Source organism: Vigna umbellata, chromosome 2, assembly GCF_029865625.1.
Source record: "Vigna umbellata cultivar VRB3 chromosome 2, Vumbellata_1.0, whole genome shotgun sequence".
NCBI classification, from domain to species: domain Eukaryota; kingdom Viridiplantae; phylum Streptophyta; class Magnoliopsida; order Fabales; family Fabaceae; genus Vigna; species Vigna umbellata.
The window spans coordinates 35,539,393-35,564,553 of NC_142166.1; the positions used below are offsets into that span (position 1 = coordinate 35,539,393).

Consider the following 25,161-nt stretch of genomic DNA (forward strand, 5'->3'; position numbering starts at 1 on the left):
TAAACTATTAATCGTCAAATATTATCTTACACTTTACTATTTATAAATCTGTATAAAATAATAGTTTTGACCTTTATTAATTTCTTTTAAATAAAAATAATAAAAGTATAAAAGAAAAAAAAGGTAAAAGAAAAAAAAGGAGAAGCACATGTGTGATTAGTTGAGAGTATAATTTACTAAAAATTAAAAAAAAAACCTTTATTTTTTTTCTCTGGTTTCGGTGGAACTCGAGCGAAAGCAGAGTCAAAGCAGCATCCATCGAACAGTTGAGTTGAGTCACAAAAAATACGATGACATTGGTTGACGAGGTGGAGGTGGAAGTGGATGTGGAGGTGGAGGCGTCGGTGCCAGTAAAGAAGGTGCCGTACGGTGACATATTCGAGGCGTCCCGCGCTGGCGACGTGGAGCGGCTCCGGTACCTGCTGGAGACAGGCGTGAACGTCAACGCGCGGGACCAGTGGGACTCGGTGGCCCTCTACTACGCCTGCTTGGTCGGCCACCTCGACGCTGCTCGAATGCTCCTCGAAAACGGCGCCATCTGCTCCGAACACACCTTTGATGGCGACCGCTGCCACTATGCCGCCCTCAATCTCAAGGTCCGGAAACTCCTTAAGGCATTTGAGGCGCGGCCACCGCCCTTGGAACCCTTACAGGCTGCTTTGCGTGACACCTTCCTCGCTTGTATGCTACTCTACTATCCAATTTCATTTCACACTTGTATAGACTCTAGGTTTAGGGTGTAAACTACTAATTTTTTCCACCCTTCCGCATAATTCAGCCTGCATAGCAGTGAAGCATTTTTCAAGTGAAAATTTAATTACTGGGTTCAAGTACCTGTAATGCATGCAATATTCACATAACTATAGATCAAGAAGTTTGCAAGAATTTGGAATGCGCTGTATTGATTAATTTTTGTTGTACAATGATAGTGATACACTCAGATAGAGAGGTTTTGACGCAGCGTAGGATTTATTTATTTATTTGTTGGTTTGTGCACACTCAAGGAAGACGTGTAAAACATGTAATTATAACATAATGTAATATCCTACCTAAATACAAAATCATATTGAAAATGCAAACCAGTATGCTAGCATCTAGGTTGACATATATAGGCAAAATATCCACAACCAAAGGGAAATTTCACCTACCACCAGCCCCAAGCTGACATTTTCAGACCAGAAAAACTAGAGTTTAATTACAGTTAAACCTAAACAGCATCAAATCATTAAAACAGGGGCACAGTTACATGGACATAATGTAGAAACATCAAACACTGAATAGAAAACAAGCCAGTTATCACTCACCAAGATTGTGGGAGAGAAGAGTTCAGCCATAACTGAGATCAGCCAGTTAAACCCAGACAACCCAGCAACAACAAATGCAGGTTGCACTAGGGTTTGAGGTGAGAGTGAAGTTCAATGGGAAATTCAATCACGTAGGGAAAGAGATCAAATGGGATATCCTGGCTTCAGCTACACTTTGTCTTGTGTTTTCTTTCTCAGAAAAGTGAGTTGCTCCACCACTTAAATGTTATCTAGATTGGTCACAAAATTTGGCATATTTTACTGGTTACACAAACTCCCCGAACAAACCTTCCATTAACTCTCCAAATTGATTTCGTGTTTAGCTTTGAAGTATATGTGATCCATTGAAGAAGTTTTTGTTGAAAATTAGTGATGGAACAAGTCAAGGAGGATAATACCGCTCTAGTTTCATGATGAGGAGAAAGAAACTGAGAAGGAATATAATGAATTTTGTGTGTTGTGTACACACATGAATATTCTTATTGATAATAAAGAAAAGATACAATAATAAGGAACAATCAATATCTAATAATGTGAAATATTTGGTAAGATATGCACTTATCAAATCATATCTCTATCAATGTAATCTAATCATATCTCATGACAATTTTGATCTCAGGTTCTTAACAGTCAGATTTGTGGGATACAAAATTTTCTATGAGAGGAGTCCTCCACTTCGAATGGGAATATGATAACAAAATTGTAATGCTAAGTAGAAAAGAAACAATGCGTGATATAACCTGTATTAGTGAATTTACTTCATTAAATTTTACTTAGCTCCTGTTCTGAATTCTTGAATTTGTTATTTTACACACTATTTATGTTGAACTGCCTGAATTGTGTGGTTTAATCAATGACATTGGATTAACTTTCATACTAATTTTAGAAAGTGTGGTTCTAGACCTAATTCAACCTCATGATACTGGCTTGCAAGGTGAAGTTCACCTACTTATATGCTACAATTTAACTATATCTCTAACCAATGTGGGATCTCCAACGGTCTCACCAAGAATTAAAAATCTCGAGCATTGTTCGAGAGCCAGTGGTGGATAGGTTCTACTAAAGGGGGATCAATAAATGAGAATATGTACAGGAAATTAGTCATGAGCCAACTATACAAAAGAACATGACACCACTCTCAACCCAAAATCTTAAGACAACATGTCTTTGGGTCCTTGTATTTATATATTGCCTATCTCTTCTACATTGTAAGCTGTCCCTTGGTGGAAGCTGTGAGTACTTTTAGTGTGAATTACCCATGTTGTCTGAACTAGACGTACTTGTCAGTCATTAGGTTGAATTTGATTTTAATACACATGAATATTCTTATTTATAGTGAAGAAGAGATACAATAATAAGGAAAAAAATCAGTATCTACTGATGGAAAATATTTTGTAAGATATTTTTGTATGAAATCATATTATATCACCCTATTTAATGTTGGTAAATCATATATTTAACATAATCAACTGGTATATTTACATTGGTTTCTAGATATAATTAACTTATCAAATACATGGAAGGATAAAAATGATTCTTGAATTGGTAAAATACCTATCATATGATTGATAGAGCGTGTTTTGGAGAAATAATTGCTTTTAAAAAGTAGGTTCACTGTTTGCTAGGCATGCTAGAGGTAGACTTTGAATAATACAGATTTAGAACTGAACTGCTAAAACTCTTAATTGACTTGTAAAGAAGTTGTGTTAGGAAACATCCCCCTATAACTCAGGTTTACTTTCATAAGAAAGCCTTGAAAATAAGAATAAGTTAATTATCCTTGTATTTATTGTTACCTAGAAAAGTAGGAATAAGTAAGTTATCCTTTTTATTTTTGTTTATTTAGAAAACAGGAATAAGTTAGTTATCTTTCTACAGTCGTCTATCTATATCTATATCCTTAGGAAAAGAGAGGAAGGGAGCCACTGTATATAGGAGGTCGGCAGAACTGAGAGAGGAAATTGGGCATTCTAGTTTGCCTGCATAATCAGGAAGGTGAATCCCTTGTTTACAAGGGAACTCAATTGGAAGTTCTTTCTCTTTTACTTCTCATCCATTTATTTCATAGTAAATAAAGGTTTCCTATTCTTACCAAGCATTTATTGATAGGCCTTGGATCTCTATCATGATGTCATTGGTTGTAGCAATTGTTTTATTTTTTTTCCCAAAAAAATAATGATGTCTGCATACATAGGCTGGGACTCAATATTATCATGATTGAATAGGTGTTTCATCCACTCAGGGGTCCATTTGCTGCCACTTCCCTCCAGATGTAGTATTTATTGTACAAGGAAAACGTATTCAAACTCACAGAGTCATATTAAGTGCAAGATCACCATTTTTCAAGAAAAAGTTTACTACTGATTGGAAGGATCGCAATGAAGTTAGATTCTCAAAGGAAAAATTGTCATATCCTGCACTTTATAGCCTTGTACACTTCTTTTATTCAGACAGATTAGAGATTGCCATTGATGATATGGAGGATCTTGTGAGAATCTGCAAAGTATGCAGATGTGAATCACTGCATAAAGTTATTGAGAAAGAACTAATTCATCAAAAATATGCAGACTATAAATCGTTGGGAAATGTAGATAATTCTCAGAAACGGTATATTTTACAAGGTCTATCCCTTCCTGAAGAAGACAGGCTTCCTGCTGCCTTGCATCGAATCCTTCTGACTGCCCTTTCAAATTCAACCCATGAAAGTGGTCAAGAAGATAAATTGGTTTCTATGATGGATGCCATGCAGATGGCCAAATCTGTGGATGATCTTGCTGATGTTTGTGTAAAAGTTGATAGAAATATTTTCCGCTGTCATCAAGTTATTCTAGCATCCAGGTCAGAATACTTCAGAGCAAGATTATCACATATGAAGAACTTCAATGAGGGGAAACATGACTTATCTGTTGACACTCTTCCTTGTGTAGAAGAACATGACTTAAGCAAGGAAGCCTTTGAGAAAATGATTGAATATATGTAAGTTTCTTCCCTCGATATAAAATGTGGAAATTGAAAATTGAAAATATTTGAGGGATTTCATGTGGCACTATTGCCATGGTAAGCTGAGGATATTCTATAGAGTCTGGTTTGTCTGATTTATATGTGACTTAAATGCTTTACAATGAGGATATTGCATACTTATGTCTAGAGATTCACCTTTTTTAATATATATATATATATATATATATATATATGTATATATATATATATGTGTGTGTGTGTGTGTGTGTGTGTGTGTGTGTGTGTAGTTGGGTTGCAACTTGAGTTCGATAAGATAACATTGTTAAAGTTAATCACCATATCTGAAATATTTACATCTTATTGAGCTTAGAAAGGAGGTTATTTATAAATTGCTTTTAGTTTGACTACTAGGTAATGTGAGACTTTTGGCATGCCAAAACAAATTGAAAGTAGGAATTATTACTAGATAGACAAACAAAATCAATTGTTGTATTCATACTGGATGTTTCTTAAGTAGTGTTCTGGTTGAGTCCAATTAGTTTGAGATTGATTAATAAAACCTGTTTATATTGCTTTAGTTTTATGAAGATTGCTTTTGGTGCTAGGTCATTTATGTATTGTATTGTTTTATGCTTTTGTTGCCTTTTTTAGTGTCTGGAGTGCGTTTACCTTGATGAAGTTTCTTTAATAATGTAGTTTGTATTATATATAACATCAATTTTCCGTTCAAAAAGATATTTTCATGGATTGAATTGTCCCTTGTTGGACCAGGTACACTGATCGTTTGCAGGACATAAATCCAGATCAGGTTTGTATACACCCATATAACTTATGTGATAGTGGTTTGTCCCTCTGTCATCTAATATTAATATGTTTTGAACAGGCTGAAGAAATGTTTGATGTTGCTTCTAGATATTTATTGTTTCCTCTCAAGCGTGCAGTCGCTGATGTCTTGTTGCCACACTTGGAAATGGTTTCACTTGATGAACATTGCCATTGGTTAATACTAGCAGACATGTATTTGCTTTTCTGCCAATCTCCCTCCATTTTATATTAATGCATACCAATATAATTATTTCATTGATATTTGCATGAAAGGACGGATGGGATCTACGAAACATGAACTCCAACATAGACATAAACACTCTTGCGCAATTAATATATAAAATGTGAGGCACTATTACACCGTGCACAATCACCTAACTGAAATGAAATGTGTAACAATGAAATATTTAAACTGATAATCAATATTTGTATATTCATGTATATCTATCTTTTTCTTATAATATTGAGCCTCAGTAAAGAATATTAGTAGACATTACAATGAAACAACATACTACATTACAAAAATTACAAAAATAAGAGGATAAATGGTGTATTTACCTTCTCAAACTTACTTTCTAAGTCTTTTCTATGATAACTACAGAAGAGGGGTTGCTTTTTTTTATATTTTAACCTGAATTTTGTAGAAGATTGAAATAAATATATTTTCAATAACATTAGTGTGTGCACCAGTGAGGACTATATCTTCCTTTGTTTAGCCCTGTAAAAAGAGTCTAACCAAGAAAGATATTGGAGGAAATATAAAATTTAGAGAGACCTTATGGTAAATAATATCTGTTTAGCCTCTTAGAGTAAATGTTAGGAGGACAATACTTACCCTGTGTGCGCTCAAGGTCTTTGATGATATTAGTCATTGGTTTCGGCAATAAGTAATATATACCAATAACATGGTTAAAACAAATTGTTTCATGTGATCCATGTAGCTGACATCACTGTGGCTTGCGGGATAAGGCATCTTTTGTTGTCCATTCCTATGGATTGAACTATGTAGAGGTGTTGACTGAAGTATTCAAGCTGAAAAGATAATCTTTTTATTGGACACTTAATGAGAAGTGTTTAACACTAGTCACTGACAGGTGTTGGTGTTGAAAATGTGTTCTGCATTGTGACACTTCAAATAGGAGAAACTTTTGTGCTTCATGGGAAGAAATTCTTCGTTGACTCTTATGTTTTTGTTACATTTTGATGATTAAGGAGAAAATATAGTTGATAAGCTACAATAAGATATTGTAATTAATTACAAGTGTGTTGTTATAAGCTGTTAGAAGATTTTAGAGATCTTTTTGTAATCTTTACTTTAGGGTTAGCATTCTTTATATATAGAGAGGCTGATTTACTGTTTAAGATTCAATTCAATAAAAATATTTTCTCATTGACTTTAATCTTTTTCAAGTTATTTATAGGATTGTTTCAATACTTTTCAAATCTCATGCTGTACTACTTGCCTTAAAGTTTATTTTAGACTCTACTTCTGTTTGTTTGTACAGCTTATTAAGATAAGTTCTACTTGACTAAAATCCTTTATTTTTCCGATGAAAATAGGTTTGCAAAAACATCACTATGTTGATTACTATCCTAATTTGGTTGACATCCTAATTAACATCAACTGTTTGTAGAATACCTGAAAATATATTTAGAAGTAAGAAAACAGTACAGGGGGGCTGGTAGGTAATTGAAAATGCAGACTCTAGAATTCCCTTTATTTAAGCTATTTATCCAAATAGGTTATTCAACTTTGTAGGTTAGGTAATTTAGAATGTAGATGTCAGATATCACTTTGCATCACGAGGAGGATGAAATTTGAAAGGGAGAACCAAAAGTGAATCAATTAAAGATCGTTATCTTTTGGAAATTATTACTGCACAAAATTTGGGAACAAATATGAGAATGGAAAGACATTTATTTTGTTTAATCTTGTCTATCATCCCTGCACTAATTGGATTTAAGATTGGTGTAACGAAAAATTATATTTTTGTTAAATGATTGCCTGGTCCTAACTGCGAAGTGTCACAAGTCCTGCTATTGTGAATTACCTATGTTCCGTATTTTCCCACTGGATAAGTTATCTTTGTTCTCATTATTCTATGCTATATGGTGAATATGTAGTTAGTTGTGTCCATTGAATATTTGTTCTTGTCCAGGTATGGTGTTTTCAAGATTCGGGAGTATTGTCTTGACACCATTGCTTGCAATTTTGAAACTTTTGCTGATAGTAAAGAGTTCCGGGCAATGTTGCTGACTTTGCCTCCACCATCTGGAGACTCGTCCCTTCGTACCACTGTCCCTAGTATTCCTGGATCTTCTCTTAATACTGATCAAGGAAATCTTCTTGATGATTTACGTGAGAAATGGCTTGCAATTGAAGCGGCTGAGCTTGACAAGAGAGATGAGAGTGCTTTGCAATTTGACAAGCGACTAGAGATGCTTATGCTTGTTGCAGAGCAAGAACAATCATCAGATAATGCTGATTCCGATTACACTAGTGCATTTCTTCCCAATCACTACCCTGATTTAAAGTGAAAAAGAACCCGGATTTTCTGAGCACTTCTTTTTCCTACAAAATTAAAATAAAATGATAGATATTATTGCAAGTCATCATGGTGCTATTCCGTAGAAGCTAGATATTAAGGTCACTGTATTTAAGTTGAATTTTTTGTAACTTCAGTTGCTCGGACATTCCTTAATTTTTAAATTTCCTTGTATGTTTAGTAGAAAAAAAATGAATATATTGATTTTATCTACCTGGCTCATATAATTATATTTTTAGCAGATTCAAAAAAGCTCAATAAACTAAAGATCTGAATGAGATTCATATGATGTATTAATCACCTTAAAATAATAACATTCCAAGAAATATATATTTTACCTGATGGTGCAAGACAAATGTAGTAAGGTTAGCTTGTTAGAATTGTAAGGTCGAAGCATTGGCTAATAAGAGCACCCAAAAGTTCTGAGAAAAGCATAGGCAGGGAATTTGTTAAACAGCAACTCATGGAAACCTATTTTGTAGGACATGAGTAGGAAGCAAGTTTATTATGTAGACAATAGCGTGAAAGCTTCTCCTCAGTATTTCATAGGTAAAGATGAAATAGCAATAAAAGATAAGCTAACGTTAATAATGTGTTTGTGTTTGCATTCGCTAGAACCATTTTGCCCATGATATGGATAAGTTAAACAATGGAAGATCCCATATTCTCATAAAACAAAAGAAAAACACAAGAATTCCTTTGCATTATTGGTTTCTATGCATTTAAGTTTACATTTGATTGTTTTTCAGAGAAAATTTTGAACATCTTAAACACAAATATAGCTTGAGATTTGTGAGTTAATAAATAAATCTAAGTATGACGGGTGTAAGCATCAAGAAAAGATATATAATACCAAGAAGCACTAACAGAAGATTATCAATTAAAACTAATTGCAAAGGAGCAGCGTAAACAGTAGACGATTTAGTAAACCGAAACTGATGAGATTTGGCTAAAATAAGATTCACAAAAGAGATTTTTGTTTTACAAAATATATTGCAAGATGTTAATAGTAGAAGATGCATGACCAAGTCTTTTATGTCAAAGATTAAATTGAGTATTCGGTGAAGCACATTCAACGGTATGAGCAACGTGTGAAGATGTATTAGTGAGTGAAGGAAAAACATCTAGTCCATCCTTAAGAATTCCTTGCAGAATTATCATGTTGGTGGCCTTAGTTTTCACATAACATTTGTCAGCATGAAATTCAAAATAAACATTATTATCTTTTTTGCAAATTTTGAAACACTGAACAAAATTTTCATAATGACAGGGACATGAAGCAGATTATGAAGAAAGATTTGTGAGTGTATGTGTGAGGAATAGCGATTTTTGTAGAACCAACGTGAGAGATGTTCACACCAGAGTCATGTGATGTGTGGCACCGTTCTCAGGATACCAAAGAGGATCGCTCATACCTATACCAGCAGCCTAAAGTACTATGCCCTTGTTACACCTTCTTGAGTTTCAAAGGTTATTATTGGATCTGAACTTAGCATTGTGATTATTGTTTGTAGATGATCGAAATTGATTTCTTGAAAAAGTATGAGTAGTAGATGAAAGATTCGTCTAAGCAATTTGTTGATCAAGACCACGATGTCTTTCAAAACATTCTTCTGACCCTAGAGAATATTGGAATCCAAGTGTGAGTATAAATCCCACATTGGATAAAAATGAGAAAGTAGAACACTATATAAAAATGAAAGACCCATTAATTCATTATCTTAAGGTTTTTGCTAGAGAGTGGTGTCAAACCCTTGTATGGTTGGACCCATATCTCATTGGTATTGTGTCTCTCGATGAACATTCTCCTCAATAGACTCAACAGTGGTATCAGAGCCAATGATTTGTCATGGGGAAAGTGAGAAACAATGCCTATTAGAATCGAAATTTACTAGGATGGATTTAGTGACAAAAAGTATAAGTGCTTTTTTATAGATTTTAATTCAAATGTTATTGGATCATTTATCTCTTTCCCAAAGTAAGTGTGAGATAACATTTATTGTTACCTCCATATATTTTCCTTAGAGACTACTACTTTTTTAAATATCCATTTTGTCATTTGTGATTTATACATCTTGACATCTTTGTGAATATTATGATATTCGTATTCTTGTTTTTCTTTTATCGACATTTTGTGAATTGTTCAATTCAAAAATTACAATAAGGAATGTATACGGTATGAATTGTAAACTTGTGTGTGTGTAGTGCCCGGTGAAGCTCTCGGAAGAGTGGTGGGAGTAACACTGGTACTTGCCTGGTGAAACTCTCTTGAATAGAGTGGTGGGGGTATATACTTGTCCAGTGAAGCCCAAGAGGATGGTGGAAAGCATATACTTGCCCGGGGAAGCTCTAAGAGAGTGGTGGGAAGTGGTGTACTTGCCGGTGAAGCCTTCCAAAGGGTGGTGGGAAGTGTGATTGTGTAACCCGGTGGTGAAGTGTACCGGCCTGGTGAAACTCTTTAATAGAGTGATGGGAGGCGACACTCGACCTTATGTTGTATGTGAGTAACCCGGTGGTGAATCAATATATAGTAATGGTTTCAAACTTGTTAATGATTTGATGATTTATGACGTATTGAGATGTATGTAGATTTATGATTATATGTATTATTCGGAGATATTATTCTGAGTTGATGTTTAAAACTTGTGTATGTTTATATGACTCGTTTCTGTTAGCTCACCCTTGCATGTTGTGGTTATGGTTGTGGTTTCCACCTATGATGATCGTACTTGTACGAGAGTAGATGTTGTTACAGATGTAGCTGAAGAGGAGTTTAGCAGCGAGATATATGGGAGAACTAAGTGATTTTTATTTTAGGGCTAATAGTTTTGTAACAAGATTCCATGAACGTTTTATAGTTGCATTTGATTTATGAAGTTTTTCTTGAACTCAGTTATAATAAATAGAGTTTTATTTAATTTGTATTTCGCAATGGTATTAGAGTTAAAGTTTAAAAAGTTTTTGTAAACCCGTGACATCCAAAAATTTTGGGTGTTACAAATATTATGATATTTGTATTCTTGTTTTTCTTTTATCGACATATTGTGAATTGTTCAATTCAGAAATTACAATAAGGAATGTATAAGGTATGAATTGTAAACTTGTGTGTGTGTTTTATTAGAAGAAAAGATTGGCTAGCCATACACAACAATTACAAAGTTTAGCTTCAACCACGATTACACCCTAAATTCATGAGTTGTTAGTTGACTTAGACTCCAAACGTTTAATCCCTGATAAATAACAAATTAATAAATTTATTTGACATACTAAAACATAATAATAACTTCATAAAACAAAATATCTTTTTAAAGTAACCTACCTTCCATCCCTTAAACTATATGATATGACATCTAGTTTATATTTAAAGCTTTAATTATGTCTAACATATATCTAAGCCTTAAAAATTGATCTAGCTTGAGGGACTTGGTCATAATGTCTGCAACTTGAACCTCTGACTTGTAATAACTCGATTTGACAACTCCATCCTCCATCGAGCTTCTTAAAAAAGGAAACCTTATTTCAATGTGTTTTCTTTTTCCATGAAAAATGGGATTCTTGGATAATTGTATGACTAAGCTGTTGTCACACAAAATTAGCGTGCTCTTTTTCTTCTTAAGCTCAAGCTTTTCCAATACTCTTTTAATCCACACACATTGACAAGCACAAAACGCGGCTATTATATACTCAGTCTCGATTGTAGATAATGTAACTATGTGTGGTTTCTTTGAGGAGCATAAAACTAATCCAAAACTAAGAAGAAACACATATCCAAAAGTATTTCTACGATCATCGAAGTCTCTAGCAAAGTTGTTGTCATAATAAGCTACAACATCAATTCTTCCCCTTTTCTTGTAGGAGATGCCCAGTTCGATAGTACCTTTTAAGTATCTTAATATGCATTTTGTTGCCAGCAAATGAGACTCAGAAGGACAAGACATGAATCTTCTAATTAAACTTACTGCATACATAATATCTAGACAGGTCGTGGTCAAGTACATAAGACTCTCAACAAGTTCTTTGAGCACGATTGAATAATTATGGCTCCTACATCATTCTTTGATAGTTTTGTACCTGAGACAATAAGACTTATTATTGCATTACTATTCTTCATTCTAAACCTTGTTAAAATCTCACGAGTAAATTTTCTTTGACAAATGAAAATACCTTCTAAATTATGAACAACTTCTATTCAAAGCAAATACTTCATTCTTCCTAAATAGTTTATGACCAATTCTAACATCATTAACTCTCCTTCCTTTGATTTTGTGAAGAGAGTATGTTCACAGATGCACCTTTCAAAGCCATTACGAGAAAGTAGTTTTCTATCATGTTATAACATGCTTTTGAAGTCTGTTTAAGGCTATATAATGCCTTTTTTAATTTGTAAACTTTGTTTTCTTCTCCTTTCTTCATAAAACTAGTTGTCTGTTGTACATAAATATCTTATTTAAGTTCACCATGAACGAAGACACTCTTCACATCTAACTAAAAACCTTCCTAACTATAATGGGTTGTCATAACAAGTATAATGCGAACGGTATCAAGTTTGGAAATAGGGGCAAACACCTATTTTACCACTCCATATTCTTGAACATATTCTTTCACCACTAATCTTGCTTTAAATTTGTCTACTTTGTCATTTTCTTTGAACTTTGTCTTGAAAACCCACTTAATTCTAATGGACTTCACTCCACTAGGTGCATAAACCAATTCCCAAGTTTTATTTTTTTTTGTATTGACTCCTTGACTCCTGAAATACATAGGAAAACACTAGAAAGGGGGTGAATAGTGTTTTCTGAAACTTTTCGCAAAGGGTGTCTGATGAGTTTTCAAAGGATTACTAATTAAAGATATTCTTCAGATGATGTAATAGAAAACTTAATAAAAGCTTTTAAGGAATGAAACAATAAAGCACAATTTTTATATTAGTTTACTCAACCTAGGTTACGTCCAACTCTCCTTTACGAACTCTTAAGGGATTTCATTAATCTTATCAAAGATTACAAGGAGTTTCACCCACTCCTAGTTGTCAACACCCAATTTCCTTAATGTAAGACACATCACTAGAAAATATTTTTGAAATATTAGTTTGATATAGTAATAATTTGAATCAATATTATGCCAATAATTATAAGCAGTAATTAAAATAGTATATTAATATAATTTGATGTGTCAGTTGCTTTTAAAGAGGAAAATATGATTTTAAAAATGGACAAATTTTCTGACAATAATTATAATCAATGTCTTGAATATTATTTGATTTCTTTTCCTTGGAACCAAGACATTTTCTTTCCCTATTTTGTTTGTTGTCAATTAATTCACAATTAAGGGCAAGATTACCATAATATTATAATGTGTGTATATAAATACGCACACTGTCATGGAAAAGGGGGACAAAAAAAGGAGAGATACTCTGGAATAATAGAGAGAGAAAGAGTGAGATAGTGTACAGAGGAAAGGAAGTTCTCACACTAGAGGGACTCTGCCCACAAAAACTACCAAGGAAGAACTAGGGGAGTACTTAAAGCCAAACAGGCATGTCGCCTCTACACCATTCTTCTTCTCTTTTTATTGTACTCTGAAGGTTTTTTTTAAAAGATTTTATTTTTTTACTACACACCAATAATGTTTTTCATAAAAAAAAATATCTTTTCGCGTTTATTTTGGTATTGGTTATATCTTCCGCATCACATGATATTTATTTTTAAAATTTTACCTAAAAATAAAAAATAAATAAACAATTTCAAAAAAAATAAAAAATATTTCTTATCATGTATTTTCCTATAAAAAAATATTAAATCATAAAATAAAGGGTATCGGTACGCGTCGGCTTATGGCCGGTCTCTTTCCCTTTCTTTTTTTCTCCCACTAGTTTTATTAAATAGAAGAATACAAAAATCTTTAAAAAAAAAGACAATGTCAATTGTCGGGTTCACTTTTCAAAAACCTAAATAATCCATAATAATTTTCAAACAAAATCACAAACCTTTTTGTAGATAAAGAACTACGTGTTCCCTCATTGTCCATCATAAATGGATATATGTAGGAGCAAGGTCAATCTTTGTCGGGTTCATAAAACAAAAAATATTTTTTGTTTCTTAATGGTTTCTTTATATTATTATTTTTTTTAGGGAAAATTAAATATTTTGAAAAACCACGTCAACTTTATACATTTAATTAAAGGTACTGCTTTTGGGCAGGCGTAGTAGGGTGCTAACACCTTCCTTACGCGTAACTGATTCCCGAACCTAAAATCTAGTTTTCGTAGACCATGTCTTATTTTATGGTTTTCCATAGTTTTTCCATAATAAATTATGGTGACGACTCCCAAAATCCTTTTCTCAAACCCGTTTGTTTTTCGGCTAGCCGTCCCGTCGCGATCCTGGTTGCGACACTAGTTACAAGTATTATTACCACTTCTGGTTTCCTAGTCAATCCTGACTAGTCCGAGTATTATAAATTACTCTTGGTTCCCCTAATCAATCATGATTATTCTGATTATTATAAACCATTCTTGATTCCCTTAGTTAATCATGATTAGTTCGAGTTTACCCACCCATGGTTCACCTAGTCAACACGACTAGTCCGAGTATTCTTACACCACTCTTGATTTTCTTAGTCAATCATTACTAGTTCGAGTATTATAAATCACCCCTAGTTTCTCTAGTCAATATTGACTAGTCCGAGTTTACTCAATCTTGGTTGTTGAGTATCATGACCACTCCTAGTACCCAAGTATTTTCAACCACTCTTAATTCCCTAATCTAACTTGACTAGTACACAAATAATATTAGTGTTTTAATACAATCATACCTGGTGATTGATTACAAATATAAAATGAATAAACTCTCACGGAGAGGATTACAAAGATACAAGGGTTAAATATGTTTTTAGTCCCTAAACTATTGGCCGTTTCTGGTTTTCGTCCCTCTTCCAAAGTAAGGTACAATTTGGTCCTCATTCTTTAGAAAAACGTTCGTTTTAGTCCTCAAAATTTTGTTTTTAGTCCTCGTTTTAGTCCTCAAAACGTTCGTTTTTTCGACTAAAACGAACGTTTTTTAAAGATTGAGGACTAAATTGTACCTTACTTTGGAAGAGGGACGAAAACCAGAAACGGTCAATAGTTTAGGGACTAAAAACATATTTAACCCAAGATACAAATCAATCTATGAACTCATGAGGTTTCTTCTCTTTAGGTTGAAGAGCATTAGACGATATGAGCTCAGACGCTGTAGAGCATAGATAGCATGTTAGGAGTTTTATATCATTTAGCACATGTTTGAGCTAGTGTGTTGCTTAATGGAATGACTTTTATTTATCCTGACACACTATGTTCTATATACTTTTCAATAACGTCTAGAGTCAATTTTTAGTCATTATCCATGATTTACTTTGTCAAACGCTTGGTGATGCAAGTAGCTTGAATATAACTATATAAGTATTTAGCATATACATTTCTATATTGCATCATAAGTTATTTATTTGGTCTGAATTACTCTAATATTAATTATGTATATTATGTCCAAACAGTATTTCGTTGAGTTTTGTTTGATAAACTTCAAAACATGGGTTCCTAGACATTGACTTTTTCTTGACAATTGCATTTCTCCATTTCTTACTTCTAGCAGCTTCTTCAAATGACAGTGGATCAGTTGTCGTCATCATAACATTTAAAGCATCTTCATCAGACAAGTTATTTCCACTTCCATAATCAAGCATCTAGTTAGGTTCTCATTTATTTCTCCTAACCCCCTTCAACTTGATTGTCATTTACATGTGGTTCATCAGTACTTGCATAAACTCTATTGGAATCACCAGGATGTTCAACAACCTTCATGCTTTCATCAACATCATTAATTTTTGCTTCCTATTATTCACATTCAGTTTCAGCCTTTGCATCCTTTTGCCAATCTAAAGTATATTGTGTTGTATACTCTTTATTTTTCTCCCAACTTCAACTCTTTTGTTCTTCAAATATTACATCTGTATTGATTATGATTTTTTTGTACATTGGATCAAACAAGCGATAGGATTTTGATTCATCGTTTACTCCCAACAAGACACACTTTTTGCTTTTGTTGTATAATATGATTCTCTGTTAATCTGATATGTAAACATGTGTTATGCATCCAAAGACTAAAAATATTCAACTGAGTTTGACTCCACTCCTTGCCTCTTAAGGATTTTTTTCTAGCACCGCTATAGTAGGACACCTTTGAAGGACATGCACACACCATCTGGTAGCCTCTTCCTAAAATATATTCAGAAGTTGTTTCTTAATCAATATGGATCACACCATATTTCTTATTGTTCTATTTTTCCTTTCAGCCACTCCATTTTTACTAAGCAGTGTAAGTTACTGTCAATTGCCATTTTATGCCATGAATCATGTAGAATCCTCTAAATTCATTATAGGTGAATTCACCACCTCTATCTATCCTTAAGAAAGTGATGTGTACTTCAATTTCTTTTTCAACACAAACTTGGAGATTTTAAAACATAAAGAATGCTTATGAACTTTCATGTAAGAGATAAATCCAAGTCTTATGAGAGAAATCATCAATAAAGGTTAATATGTACCTATTGTTACTGATTGGAATGGGTTTGATAGGTACATATACATATATATGCATGCTCAACTTGAATATTTTTTTTAAGCGTGCACCTACTTTTCTTTGGAATAGAGTCTCATGTAGCATTCCCTCTAAGCAGTGTATACATAGTTCCTTTGGAGTCGATATAGAGGGTAACACATTTACCATCTTTTTGGAGGGGAACATCTTCAGGCCAGTATAATTGAAATGGCTAAACCGATGATGCTAAAGGTTGATTATACCTGAAGACACACAAAATTTCTAGGCACCATAGCGGCAATTACTAAAAACATCCTATTGCTAGTGATCTTGATTTCCATAATCTGATAATGACTTTACACTTCCCACTCTAAATCAAAATGGTTAGTCTTTTTTTTTTTCTTGAAGTTGTCCTAAGCTTAACAGATTGTTCTTAAGATCAGGAACATAGTAGACATTTCTTAACTCCATTAACATGGAGTCAAACATTCCCTTTCTCCATTACAGCCATTATGGTATTATTACCAAGCTTTACAGTGTGTCTAAAGCTTTCATCTATCTCAGAAAACTTCTCTTTATTTCCACTCATGATTACTACATCCAGAGTCACGAAACCATTTTTCTTTCATGCCTTGTTTTAGATCAACATAAGCCATTAGTAGAATCTCATCTTCCACTTCTTTTTCACCTTCACTCTGTACTCCATCATAGTTGGCCTTCTTTTTCCAAATGGGACATTCATATGGAAAATGTCCATCTTGTGACATTTAAATCATTCAATTTCTGATTTGTTGAAGAATTGTCTGCCTCTTCCTCTCCCTAGACTGCCTCTGCTAAAAGTTCTTCCACATCCTCTTCTTGTCCCTCCTTTATCTTCATTGGTAACTTGTAACACATTATCTTCTTCTTCTTGACCGTTCATTCGTTGCGCATGAACAAGAAGACTACTTTGTAACTCATCAATCATCATAATCTTTAAATTGTTGGACTCCTCAATTGAGCACACTACATAATAAATCTAGAGACACCTTAAGATTTTGCAGTAATAATGTTTTCATCTATATTCTCAATACACACCTTCATACTTTATCAATCTTGAGAGTGAACAAAATAAGAGTTGACAATCTCTCCTTTCTTCATCTGTAGAATTTCAAATTCTCCGTGTAATGCTTGTAGTTGTGCTCTTCTAACCCTTATAGAACCTTCGAATTTTTGTTTCATTGAATCCCAAATATCTTTAAAGGTCTTGTAATTTTAGATAGTATTCAAACTCTCACACACTCAAGGAAAAACTAGATCAAGTCCCTTAATAAGAGACTTGATATTAATTGTTGAACTAAAAAAAATACAATAAGATTTACGATAAACTTATGTATTATCTTTTATTAGAAGAAAAGATTGATTTTTAAAGCATACACAAGTTATAGAGTTGAAATTCACCCACGATTACATGTTAAATTCATGGGTGGTTAGTTGACTTAAATTTCAAACAGATAATCCTAATAAATAGCAAATTAACAAATTTATTTTGCAAACTAAAACAGAATAATATCTAAATAAAGGATGATGTAGACGGTGATACGAGTAATCATAACATATTTTAAACACTTGAAAAAAAAAAGAATTAAATACTAGGATGACGAGGGTGATCACACAAGTACTCACATATTTAAAGCATATATTAATTATTTAGAAAAACATACCTTAAAATGTAGAAAACCCTGTTTCATTTTTGTCATTTTGTAATTTTATCATTTTTATTTTATAAAAAAAGGATGAGTGTATGAGATAATGAAGGCACCAAAATAGGTAGAAATCTAAAACCATGATGTCAGTCAGGCCAAATGAATACAACTTTTTTTAAAAAGGAAGGAACAATAAGGGTCATCGGCCTCGTTGAGCTCACATATGCCTCGTTGAGCTTCATTGAGCTCACCTCAACCTCCCTAAGCTTCATTGAGTTCACCTCGGCCTCCCCGAGCTTTGCCAAGTTCAACTCTACCTTGCTGAGCTCATTTCGGCCTTATCGAGTTTCAGCCTTGCTGAGCTCGTCTTTTCCATTGTGGTTTGGTGTCGATTGTTACGAAAATTTTTAGATAGCCAAATGGCCGTGGAAAATGAAGGTGATAATGAAGTTTGTGATGTGTGAGCATCACAACGGCAAAAAGCTCATCAACACTATTTTGAGCTCTTACAAGCTCTGTGACATGCCACTTCGATATGTCATAACATCCTAAAAGGAAAGAAAAATGTTTCTTTGACAACCCAGAGTTGCCAACCTTTTGACAACGACACGTGGTCTTTTTTTATTGGTTGGTTTGTAATATTTTATTAAGAAGGTGCATTTTGTCGTGGAGGGTATTTTTGGAAAGGAATTTGAGATTCTCTTCTTCATTTCGCGGTTTCATTTGATACTTCTTAACCATTTTCATTTATGTCTTCTTCAATTCTCTCCATCTTTCCTTTCTGTGAAGTATTGCTTTCATTCTCACAGGTCTTCTTGTCCATCGAAAGAAATTTTTCCTTTCTGTGTTCCTGTTTTCGGGTTGGCGGCATTTTCCTCTTCTTCGTCTCTCTCCACCATTTTCACTTTGTCTGGAGCATTGCTTTCACTCTCGCGGGTCTTCCTCTCCATTGAAAGAAATTTTTCGCTCTAGTTGGAACTCGTACATGTTTTTTGTATACAAAAGATTATGATTATAAATGTCGGGTAATATGTACTGATAATATATTATACAAACAAAATTTCAATTTTGATCTAGTACCATATGGTTTCTACTAGTGTTGTTTGACCATATATATTGAAACCTTTATTTGTGTTATGGGTGCTTGGTACAAAAATTGATTTTGTAAGCGACCTTGATACGCCTCAGTGTTGGTGCCTAAAAAAAAGATCATTCATTCAAGATATATGAAAAAATTACGTAAAATGTCTTTGGCTACCAGTGTGCCCACAACTGACTCCTACAACACAGGTTGTTGTACAAAACCAGAATTTTATTCGTGTAATCGTTTACAGGGTCCTTGTAATCGATTATAATGGCCAAAATGGCCTACACTTGATTACCAAGGCATAACTTGGGCAAAAATGGTCATAGACTTCACCTACCTTGGTTCAAAAACCTTTGCTGACTATTTTAATCATAACTTTTCCCACAGACCTCCAAATGATGTGATTATTTTTTTATTAGAAAATAAACTCAAAAATCTTTCCAATGATTACTAATTTATAATTTTTGGACATCTGATTAGGTACAGTTAATTCCTTAAAGTTAACGTTTTATATATTCCTACCACCTTTGACCTTTGCTGGTTGTTTTGCTTTACTTTCTCCACCGAACTCCAAATGAGTTGATTCCTTTTTTATTAGAAAATAGACTCAAAAAGATTTCCAATGACTACTAATTTGTAATTTTCCCATCTAAAATAAGAAACATGAAACAATAACTTGAAAGTAAACTCATTTAGGAAGCTTAGAAAAACGTTGTTTTTGGAAAATAATTGCATCTAGTACAGTGGTCTAAAAGTTATGGGTTGGTAGTCATTTGAAAGATCTTTGAGTCTAGATTCCAACAAAACAAGAATCAACTTATTTGGAGTTCGGTGGAGAAAGTTAAGAGCAAAACAACAAGCAAAGGTTATAGTTAGCACGAATTTATAAAGCGGTAACTTTAAGGAATAAACTGTACCTACTCAGATGTCCAAAATTTAAAAATTAGTAATCATTGGAAATATTTTTGAGTCTAGTTTCTAATAAAACAAGAATCGCATCATTTGGAGGTCGGTAGAAAAAGTTATCATTAAAATAGATAACAAAGGTCAAAGTTGACAGCATGTTATCTTACAGCTGGCTCCTGCAGCACAAGTTTTTGTACAAAACCAGATTTTTTTCGTGTAATCGTTTACAGGGTCTTTGTAATCGATTACAATGGCCAAAATGGCCTACACTTGTTTCAAGACTTACTTGACTTAGCTAACATGATCATCACACCAACATTGGTTCTTTCCTCCACCATGGGTTGCCCAAACCTCATTTTTCAGGCTCTAGTCACACTTAAACACTAAAAAGTGTTAGCAAAAATCAAAGATGAAGTTTTGATGATGAACAGATTTGCACAAGTCAAGATCCACAAAGACAAATTGAAGATCTTTGTATTTTATAAAGCTTTTATAATAATCAAAGTTGATGTAATAGTGCTCAAATATGTATTAGGGTTGATTCTTGTAATTTATATTTGATTTATTTAGTTAATCGATTATTCTTGAGAATAATCAATTAACACTAGCCGTTGGGGGTTTCATATTTGAAAAACTAGCCGTTGGGGGTTTCAGATTTGAAAAACTAGCCGTTGGGGGTTTCAGATTTGAAAAACTAGCCGTTGTACTCATTATTAATCGATTAATATTTATGTTAATCGATTAAATGCGTTAGATGGCCCGTTTTCGAAGAATGGAAGGGTATTAGGCTGAGTCTATAAAATGGCTCACTCTTTATCTAAAAAATAACTCTTCCCTTGTGCTCTAGTACTCATAAATCATTGAGACTTGTGTGCTCTTATTCGGCTTGTGAAACTCTTGTCTGTGGAGCTGGTGAAGTGCTACTACGGTGACAAAGGAAATAGCCGGTTCATCCTTGGTGTGTCTAAGGAGGTGTTCGGAAGAGAATCATCCTTCGTGAAGTATTCGGAGGAGGTGTTCATCCTTTGTGAAGACTCAAAGGAGGTGTAGGTTCATCTCTTGTGGTATCAAGAGAGGTGGTTTCTAAACTTTTACAAATTGTGTTTCTTTGTGATTGTAATTTGTAATTGTTTTGTGTTAGTGAAAAAGGTTTATCTTGTTTGAGATAAGCGACTGGACGTAGGATTGGTAAGATCCGAACCAGGATAAAATCATCTGTGCAAATTTCTCTCAACCTTACTCTCTTTATTTGTCTTTATTATTTGCTTGGTAAGTTTAATTGAGTAGAAATTAAAAGGCACACGTTCGTATTAAAAACCCTCTTGGTTTGTTATTCCACGCTAACAATTCCGCTGCAGCGATTCTAACAAAAAGAAGTCTCATCCATTCAAGAAATATGAGAAAATTACGTAAAATGTCTTTAGCTACTTATATGCCCACAGCTGACTCCTACAACATAGGTTTTGTACAAAACCAGATTTTTTGTCGTGTAATCGTTTACAGTGTCCTTGTAATCGATTATAAGAGACTATATGATAACATACAAAACTCAAATGCAATAAAAATTGGTCATATCATTATTGATGGATGGTACTCAATCACATTGGCCACTTTGTTTATTCACATTCCAAACAACAACACATTTGACAATGACAATAACGAAGAGAATAAAACTTCAATTAACATTAACAATAATAAAGGGAAGTAAAGATGCATCTTTTATAACATTCAAAATATTGGGTACAATACACTTATTTGTTCATCTATGTACAATGTTGTATTCCTTTCTATAACCAATGAATACACAAATCACACATTTTTCGCCCTATTTCTAGTATACGAAGTTCTAAGTGCTTTGCTCTTGTAACGATTTCTTGATCATACTCTCAAAAACCTCTGTATAGGGGGTTCGTTGGTGTAAATGCCTCTCGGGCTAACAAAGGCAGTGTTTGTGTTGGATTGTTCAAAAGGTGTACTGTATCCACCATCATCTTTATTCCTTTGTTTATTTTTCTCTTCAGCCAACTCTACCTCCAAAGCAACCACCTTTGTTTCTAGTTCTTCAATTAGAGCTTCTTGTTCCTCTATAGCACGCATAAACCTTTCTCTACGATTTCCTTTTTCTGTGCTTTTAGGTCTTGCTTGGTCCTCCTTCTTATGCTCTCCAACAGGACAAATCCCAAAAACGAAAACAACAAAACTTTAAACACAATAGGAAACACCCAAATCCAAAACGAAAACGCAATCAACAAAATGGATAAACCCATTTACCTTACTCGAAGGATCATTGTCACCGAACATTGCCATTGCGCACAATAAGAAATATGACAATGGACAAAATGGAGGACCAAAATGAGGAGACAGGACTTTGGGTTCATCCCACACAAATGACGAGCTTCACCAAAGGTTGGAGCTTTGGGTTCGTCCACGCGAACGAGGAGTTTCACCAAAGGTTGGATAGAGGACCACAATGGAGGAAGCACAAAAATCAGGAGAGAGAACAAAAAATGAGAAATATGAGAGAATGGACAGAGATCAAGTATAGGGAGGGGTAATTTTGGAATGAAAAACGTCTTACCCCTATGACCTTTTCCACGTCACACTTTTAAATTTTTATTTTATTTCAAACGGACGAATCAACCGCTGACACGTGACGTTGTCAAAATGTTGTTAAAAGATAGTTGTCAAAATATTGGGATCCAAAAGGAAAATGATGAAGATGACTTCTGAAAAATGATTGCCACTATTTTTGGTGCTTTGTGTGCATGTGTTGGCTTGGTCTCAAGAGGTGTAGCTTGGGAAGTTGAAGGGCTTAACGAATATGTGGTGTTGAAGCCAAATGGAGATGGTTTGAAATGTATGTTTAATGGATAGAGGTGTTGGCTTGCTGAATATATGGTGAGAAAGAAGATGTAAACCGTAAAGATAATGGATAAGAGGAAGGTCGTTAATGGTGAATGAAGAGTATGGATGATGAATATGAGGTGAAGGTGATGCTTCAGTACGGATGAAGCATCAGTGAGAAGGCAAACATAAATGATATTTGCGAAAGACAAAGGTGGTAGTGGAGCTGGCTATGGCCGTGTGAGAGTGTTGGTAGAGCTAGAGTGTTAATTGAATGCATGATGGAAGATTATGGTGATGAGGGTAAGTTGAGTGAATGTTGGGAGAGGAAAACATACATAAAATGGAAACTCGATTGGATTGATGTTGAAGGTTTGGATGAAGAATAATGGAGAAAAGAGTGGGTTCAAGGAGGCCATAACGCTTAATCTCACGTGTTCGTCATGGTTATATAAGTGGAACCAAACATAAGCAGATAACCGTATCAATCAAATGTAGTCAAAAATCAATTGTATTTATGCAAGGAATAAAGCTCAGGATTTCTCCTTATTTTCTTTGTATTGAATTTTGTTGTATTATCTTGTATTGGTTATTGTTCTGTGTGTGGGTTGATGTATGATTTAACTCCCTGATGAATGGATGGGTTCCTATTGTGACTAGAGAGAAAAAAAGTAATCTTTTTGAAATTTGAATCCGTTACCCTCTGATGATGTGGGCAAATGATGCAAAAACAAATGACGAGTTTCTACCATTCATTCGTAGAAGAATGAGGAAGAAAAGGTAGGTGATTGGCTACATGGAGTGAGTGGTGAGTGTCATTGATCACTTGCTTTTATGCCTTGGGTGAACAAAGTTGGTGGAAAACGAAGAGATAAGACGACACGTGTCACTACACGAGTGGAAAAACCTTTAAGTCAATTAGTAGTAAGGTATTGGACATGTATTGAACTTAGTCCAAAAGTGAGAAAACTAAAGAAAGAAGGTTTCAAAATGGTTAAAAAAGGGGATGCAAACAGTAAAATATATATACTTATTATTTGTACAGAGTTGGACAAAATAGAAAATCCTAGTCTCATTTTTTTTCATTCTTTTTCTATTTTGTCCTTCTTTTTTGTTTCTTTTAAAAGAGATTTTTTAAGTTTTTCATCAAAATTCTTTTTAATTGACTTAATTAAAATTTAAAAAAAGAAGAAAAATTGCTTAGACATATATTTTTCAGACATTTATTTTTTGAAATTGGGTGTTCACCGTTAGTTTTTTTTTTCTTTTATTTTTGGCTTTTTTTTTAAACTTTTCTTTTTTTAATATTTTTTTCTTAAATTTCCTTTTCTCTTAATTTTTTATTTGTTATTCTTCCAACTCATTTTTTTATTTTTTTTTTTAGCTCCTGTATTTTCTTTTTTTCTCTGAGTTTTCTTTTATACCAGTATCTATTTTTCCTTTTTTTTTCATCTCTATCTTAACACAATTATAACATTTTTTTTCAATACTTATTAAACATTCTTTTGCTATCTCTATGTGTTTAATATTATTTTTTATATCTTTCTTTCTTTTAAAATCTTCCCCATGTGCCAAAATAATCAACTGATTATTTATATGTATCAGGTTCAATAGTAGTTTGAATACATATACTTTTCATAAATTTATTTGTTTTCTAATAAAAACTAAAATCAAATTATCATAACTGGAAATTTTGATGCATAAATAGAAAAAGAATCTTAAATAATTTTCAGATGATTTAGATATTTAATTTATTTATTTACATAATTATATAAATTGATATTTTAATTTTTGTTTAATATTTTTATAATAATATATGATGAAGTATATAAACACTTTACATTCTTGTATATAAACCAATTAAATTAATTCATGTTATATTATAATAAATATATTAAATAAGTTAGATGAGAAAAATATGTTTAAATGAGTGAACTAACTTAACACACATTAATTTATTATAGATCAAACCAAATTATAAAATTTTCAAATGAATTGAATTAATTTATTTTTAACTCTATAAGAAGCTATATGTATGAGTCAATGCTCTCAATTTGGCCTTCTTAATTTTATGTTATTGTATTATTCTAATACATTTATGAAATTTTATTTCTTTTCACATTCTCATATCAAATACACATTTTTATTATAAAATAATTAAATTAAATTACTTAATTTAAAAAATCAATATTTAAACTGGCGAAGTTCATCGTCTTGAGACTCTTGGACATTTGGCAGTTTTTCATGATGGTATTTTTGACAAAGGAGTATTTGTGGAAAAAACAAATTATTAGAATGAATATTCATAAAACGCGTAGTTGCAAATATTAACTCCGGAAAAGAGATTAATAATATGGGTTGTTGTATTTTGGGCCTGGCCCAGTTACCGTTTTTTGTGAGATGTTATAAGATCAAAATAACGAATGAGGG

The 25,161-nt window shown here is 33.3% G+C and overlaps 1 protein-coding gene across 3 annotated transcripts; it reads left to right on the plus strand.

Moving 5' to 3' along the window:
- Positions 1-195: 195 nt before the first annotated feature.
- LOC124847845 (ankyrin repeat family protein) lies at positions 196-7,849 on the plus strand. Of its 3 annotated transcripts, none has more exons than XM_047325422.2 (5): positions 198-681; positions 3,530-4,280; positions 5,037-5,073; positions 5,149-5,282; positions 7,250-7,849. In XM_047325422.2, exons 1-5 carry the CDS (start codon positions 291-293, stop codon positions 7,626-7,628), a joined length of 1,692 nt encoding a protein of 563 aa, XP_047181378.1. In that variant the 5' UTR covers positions 198-290; the 3' UTR covers positions 7,629-7,849. The 3 variants fall into 3 exon arrangements, with proteins under 3 accessions (XP_047181381.2, XP_047181378.1, XP_047181379.1); XM_047325423.2 differs by having other exon boundaries at positions 418-681; positions 3,547-4,280; XM_047325425.2 differs by lacking the exons at positions 5,037-5,073; positions 5,149-5,282; positions 7,250-7,849 and adding an exon at positions 1,996-2,073 and having other exon boundaries at positions 196-687; positions 3,563-4,284.
- The last annotated feature ends 17,312 nt before the right edge of the window (positions 7,850-25,161 follow it).

Bases quoted from the DNA above. Each gene is read 5' to 3' on its own strand.
- LOC124847845 (XM_047325422.2), top strand. From the start codon at position 291: ATGACATTGGTTGACGAGGTGGAGGTGGAAGTGGATGTGGAGGTGGAG. The intron at 4,281-5,036 runs GTAAGTTTCTTC...TTGTTGGACCAG, and splicing joins GAGAAAATGATTGAATATAT to GTACACTGATCGTTTGCAGG. The intron at 5,074-5,148 runs GTTTGTATACAC...TGTTTTGAACAG, and splicing joins AGGACATAAATCCAGATCAG to GCTGAAGAAATGTTTGATGT.